The 6,024-nt window shown below is 37.8% G+C and overlaps 1 protein-coding gene across 6 annotated transcripts in view; it reads right to left on the bottom strand.

Moving 5' to 3' along the window:
- Window positions 1-754: 754 nt before the first annotated feature.
- Window positions 755-6,024, bottom strand: part of myo7ab (myosin VIIAb) — a 55,084-nt gene continuing 49,814 nt past the window's right edge. For all 6 annotated transcript variants that reach the window (XM_085289765.1, XM_085289763.1, XM_085289767.1 and 3 more), the window contains 6 exons: window positions 5,818-5,924; window positions 5,417-5,602; window positions 4,404-4,520; window positions 4,166-4,249; window positions 3,615-3,734; window positions 755-3,134 (listed from right to left, as the gene is read on the bottom strand). In XM_085289765.1, the coding sequence (XP_085145891.1) occupies window positions 3,042-3,134; window positions 3,615-3,734; window positions 4,166-4,249; window positions 4,404-4,520; window positions 5,417-5,602; window positions 5,818-5,924 (707 nt within the window). In that variant the 3' untranslated portion in view covers window positions 755-3,041. The remainder of the gene's footprint in view (window positions 3,135-3,614; window positions 3,735-4,165; window positions 4,250-4,403; window positions 4,521-5,416; window positions 5,603-5,817; window positions 5,925-6,024) is intronic.

The raw sequence follows: 6,024 nt of genomic DNA, 5'->3' as shown, positions 1-6,024 counted from the left end.
AGCGGTTAGCTCAACATGCTAACTTTTTTTCAGTGGCAGAAACAATCATCGATACTAATTTGGTTATCTAGATTCTAGGACACAAAAGGTAAGCCCACCTGCTGTTCAAACCTTCTGTTTGTCTTAGGAAGCCAGTCAGAAGACAGTTGGCTTAAATGGGATGAAGCTAAAACGGCATATGAGATGTTTTAACAGAGTAACTACAACAACAACTAAACTGTGGCGCTGAAAATGAGCCAAATAGGACCACATTATAAAAACTTGGACTTAACTAATTTACAGGTAATGAGCATTAACTGAGTAGAATATACATTGTTAAGAAGCGCTAAAATATTATGGAGAAAATTTTGTTTCAGAAGTGTCACAGGTGTATGGTATGATTTTGAGTGCTTATAATTGCCTGTTACATTTCACAAACAACCATTTTAACACATTTGATTATTTAAAATGTGTATGTTAGAACCTGAATAAATACTGATAATGTATGCACACATTTTTAAATTAAACATCACAAATAAGATCATTTTTGCATTCAAATAGCTTTCTGTAAAAAGCTCAATCTTTGAGTATACCTATTTGTATTTGTAAGAGATTACTTTTAATTAAAATGTTGCAATTTATACATGATTGTAAGGATATAGCTTACAAGTAAATATCAGAATGAAAGTTAATTTACAGCTGGTACTTGCATGTCTTTGATCATGCAGGAAAAATTCTCTGGCATCTAAAATCTCATGTTGCAACCACACAGGACTCTTTGGAAAATGTTATTTATTATTTCTACAACATAAGATATGTGGTCATATGGATGAAATAATTTCTGCTTCATAAACATCATCCAGAACAAACATAACTCTGTTATGATTTACAAATTAATACTAAATTCATATATTAAAAAAGGAAGAGACAAATACGAATCATTTACCAGCTACAGTACACATGGAGACACTGAAAAAAAATCCCTACTGGATACAAAGAGTGCTTGAACTTTGTGGCACACACATGGGATGCTAACGATGAAGTAAAAGCAACATTACTCGTATTTCCTCCACATCAGTGCTATGTTCAAGTCCAGATAGTGTTCACAGGTTTGGAGATTGTTCCTGATGTGGTTGAGGTTGACTGTGAAAATTGGCAAAGTGTAACAAATCGATCAAATCAAAGAAGAAGAAAAAAGGAACACATCTGAAATGTACAATTTTTTTTTTTTAAATGTCATAACGTTGATTTAATAACCTTGGGACAACTGTAAGCATAAATAAGAACACTACCTACAAGTTAAATAAACAAAAAGAACCAGACGACTAATGTTATGGGGAGATGTTGCTTCAGATAGCCATAGTTAAAAGTCAGGGATGAATGAAGCATCACAGAATCTCTTGGGATTATAAAGATTTGGGTACAATAACGGCACAAATTAATCCATTAATTCAAAAATAATGCAGCATCATTTTGACTTGACCTGCAGTCAGTCCGGTGGGGTTCCAAAGGTTCAAGTAGAGTCATCATTGATATTTATTAGTCCTTTATTTATCTAAAAAAAATCTCATTGAGATTAAAAATCTCATTTCCGAGAGAGACCTGGCAAGTATTAAGTCTACAAACTTGTGAGTTGTGTAAATATCAGATTTCTAATGTTATTAGTCTGCCTAAAAACATATTTTTGTGATGAGGTTAGTGGCATTTTCTTTTGAGCCAACACAGACGCTCTGAGGCGGAACACCTTTTCAAATTTTGAATATGCAGATAAAAAAAGTAGCTCCAGAGAAAATTCTGCTCAGAAAAGGTTTGGAAACGCCCCTAACGTCATCAGAAAAATATTGTCATGACCAAACTAGAGATGCAGAGGTAAAATTTGGCAGTTTTTCTGTGAGAAATATCATTATTGTAGTATTATTGAAGGGTCTGTACCTTACAATATAAAGCGATTTGAGGTGAGAGTTGTTTATCTAAATGAACTGAAGTGAATTTAGGAAGTATATTACGATCCTTGAATTTTTCAATGGAAAACAGACGGTGAGACTGGGAAATTTTCTTATATTGGATCATTTTTTAAATGTCTGTGAAGGTTCTCAGTCATCCAGGTCATTGTAGTTTGAGGAGCTTGGAAAGAAAAGCATCTGGAGAAACTTAAAGTCCAGATGCTTTTCTTTCCAAGCTCCTTAGATCAGTTTCTAAAGAATGAGTCTAAATTGTATAAATGGGAGTTTGTTCATGCCTTTAGGATTCTAGTTGAACTTTTATGCCATTTTATATTCTTAATGAATTATAATCAAGAATATGATCTATAAAGTAGAAGCAATTCAAAGATCTGAAAAATAAAAACTGTTGATTTGACACAAGAAGTGTGCACGCATAAATCTCGTGCATACCTCTCTGCGTAAATATCACCAGGTCCAACATAGCAAGATTTCTTTGAGACTTTATGGAAAAGTGACCAGGATGCTTCTTCAGATTTGAAACCGGCATGTTAAGATGGAGATTAATAGGACAGAAAATGATCTAACTGCTATTTCTTTTCTAACAGAAACACTAAAAATGACTGGCTCCAGATTTTTAATGTAGTGTTTTAAGGATCGGTTCATCGATGACGCCAAACAAGACATTTAACTGTGCTCCCCTAACACAGTCAAACAAGAACAGTTGCATTCATCACTTTCAGCCTATGTAGGACCAAGTTCCTACTTAGTGACACTTTATAAATACAGGCCCAGCTGTTTCAGTGCAGATGTTAATAGTATAAAAATCTTTTTGCACACTTCAGTCAAGACATGTGAAAAGTGGTTTCATTGAAAGTTGAACGTGTCACACTTTACAGCACAGAGAATAAACGTCACTGCTAATCACTGCAATTACACAAAGTCCAGCTTCAGGAAAAAGTCATTTAAAGGCAGCGGGTGAGTTTTAAGACAGGACCGATGTTATAGTGTGAAAACATTAGAGCGTCACAGTCAGCCATTAGCGCGTTTTTTACATTCTGCCGTGTGGGTGTTTGTGTCCAGCTTCGATCAAATGGGATCAATGACTTTCCAGCCTTCTGCTCACTTGCTGTTGCCCCGGGACGTTCGCTGTTTGGTCATCGTCGTCAGCATCTGGCTGATGTAAGAGGTCAGGAGGTCGTCCATTTTGTAGCCCTGATGGATGAGAATACATTAATGATTGCTTTGTGGGATGTGCGGCTCTTTTCACTGTATAAGGATCTATTATTATTCACACAAGATCACTGATTTGATTTTCTCATAAGTTTTCCTGTGACGTTAGAACTGTTACTTCACCCCTTTTCTCTGAGCTGTAATCAAGTTTGAAGTTAAAAAGAGAGCACAGGTAACCATGCAAAATCGTTTCAGACACCACACTCAAAAAAAACTTGATTACACATGAAATAAATGACTGATTCAAATGTGAACGCAAAGATTTTGCTTCCTGCAGAGCGTGTAATCTTGTTGGTGGAACACGTGATAAACGAGAGAGTCTACAGAAAAGACTGACAATTAAATCTGCTGGCACGCTGCTTTCACTGCTCAGGCTGTGCATAATCACATTAAAAGCAGCTTTGTTTGGAAAGCTAAATGCTCACACTCTTTGTTTCATGTTACAAAAACTTAAGAGCTCACCAGGGACGTTTCACACAGCAGCTTGCTGCCTCGCACCAGGTTTCCAATGGTTATGTGAAAGTACGTGTTGCCGCTGCTCCAGTTGGAGATCTTGGTGAAAGGGTGAGTGATGAGGATGTCCTACAGGAAATTTTGATAAGCCGGATAAGAGAATAATGCAGTGCTAAACTTCACATACAAACAAATATTTGCAGGTTTAAATCAAAAACTAATTGCGAAAAAAAAGTGCTTTGAGTGCTCAGATATTTAATTCAAAGGAACAGCTGCCTCAACGTGCTTTATATTGTAAGGTAAATACAATACAATAATACAGAGAGAAACTACAGTAATAGAAAAAGGCACCAACAATCAGAAAAGCCCCTATGAGCAAGGACTTGGTAACAGTGGGAAGGAAAACCTCTGTTTTAACAGGAAGAAACCTCTGGAGGAAAACAGGCTCAGGGAGGTGCATCTATCTGCTGTGACCAGTTGGGAGTGAGGGGAGGGAACAGAGTAGCAAAGCGCTCTATCAATACAGATCGATTTAAATATCAAAGATAAACGTGTTCCACCTTAGACTTGGGATCAATCAGACTGACTCCATGTTTGTTGATTGCTATCAGGAGGGTTTCTGGGTAATTAGGATCAGTTGTTTGCTGCAGAAAAAGCAAAACAGAAAAACCAAAAATGCAAAGTTTGTCCCAGTGTTGTGCAGCTTTTTTAAAAGTGAAAGTAGATAAAATAGAGCAGGAAACAGTGAATGCAGAAGTTCCAAGCTTTCATAAACTAACGAGTCTCTAGCGTCTTTACCTTGACTTCGAAGAAGGCCGAACCAAACGTGGGCCACTTGTAAATGATTTTGAGGAAGGAGAGTTTGGCTTCTTCCCGAGTCTTCCCTGAGTGCTTGTTGAACAGTGACACGATCGACTGAGACACAAAACAACAGGAAGATGAAACACTCATTCACTCTTTTTGCACACAGACTTGTAAGTGATTACCTGTAAAAGTAGCAAGCAGCTGTGGGATATGTTTTGGATTTTAATGTTTTCGAACTCCCAGAGAGCTCTGAAAACAATAAAGCCTCTTTTTGGGGTTTGGGATGACGTCAGAGAGACAAGCTGACGTGCTGCTACAGATTTAAATCTCTGCATATCGCCTGGTGATTGTCTCGAGTTCTTTTTAATCAGTACAATCAGCACACAACTTTTAGTTTGTTTCAGTTTGATAGATCATTTTAACTCATTTGAAACTTAAGTACCTACGACTGATTAAGGAACGTGTATTTAGCAGCATGGCTCAGGCCGAGACTCCTTTTTCAGGCCTCTAAAAATAACATTTTTCTGAATCCGGTGCTTCAAAGGATCCTATAAAAACACACGAGGTCGGCTCTTTTGCAATAAAAGCTCCTGCATAAAACATCTGAGTCACCTAGAAGTTTTAATGTGCGATTAAAAGTTTTTGTCTCACTAGATTTCCACGACAAGTTCAATGTAACTTTAGTGTTTTTTACTTGTTGGTTAAAACTTTAACTGCCTAGCATAGGAGCCAAAAAGCACCAATCGCCAGACCTTATTTCTGGATTTTTGAACGAAAGCATGAAAACATCTTAAATATGTAACTAGAGAAAGAACTGTGATCACCGAGGAAAGGTTATGAATGAATGAACACCCGAGGATTAAATCCAAATCTGATGTTTTGAATTCTGCATCTGTGGCAACAAACTGAAGAGGAAATTATTTTTGAACATAGTCATCATTAGCCTGAGGCCATTCCTGCATCCAGACATTCAGTTTTTTACCATTTTTAAATCTGCGCGTGCTCACCCGCTTCCAGTCGTCGGGCGACAAATGTCTGATCTGGTCCTGGGGGACGAGCTCCTTCAGGATCTTGGAAATATTGTGGAAGTGGGATTTATCCTCCTCAAACTTCACCCTGTAGATCAGCGCTGCCAGCTGGTGCACCTCCTCCTTTGAGCACTTGTGGTAGCCACGCAGATACTTCGGCAGCTCCTGCAGAAAAAGACAACAGCTGGTAAGAAACCGATACCACACACAGATTTTCTTTTTTGAAGCTTTGCACAGCTGGAGGGAAGAGAGAGACAGAGAGCATGATTCAGAGTTTAGTCTACACCATCCATTCTACATCAGGCAAGTTTAAAATGTTTTATCTCAACATTTAATCAAGTAAGAGTAACCAGATATACTGATACTGCAGAGGGACTAACCTGGTAGTAGTGGAAGATGGAATCAGCCATGGAGTCCTTTCCAGGAAGTGTATTAGTCCACAGCTTCTTCATGAAGAACACCTGGTAGGTCAGAGAAGGCACTACACCTGCACACAGCACAAAGGTGAAAAGACAAACTGGTAAAGAAAGAAGAATCAGCGAGAAGATCAAAGATAATCTGAGCTTCAATCTGAATCTGATCTGATG

Source organism: Mchenga conophoros, linkage group LG10 (assembly GCF_057382185.1).
Source record: "Mchenga conophoros isolate Kocher_MC1m ecotype Shallow Benthic linkage group LG10, M_conophoros_male_GT1.1, whole genome shotgun sequence".
NCBI lineage: Eukaryota > Metazoa > Chordata > Actinopteri > Cichliformes > Cichlidae > Mchenga > Mchenga conophoros.
Note: the sequence above shows the minus strand (reverse complement) of the source record. Positions and strands in the feature narration are given on the sequence as shown.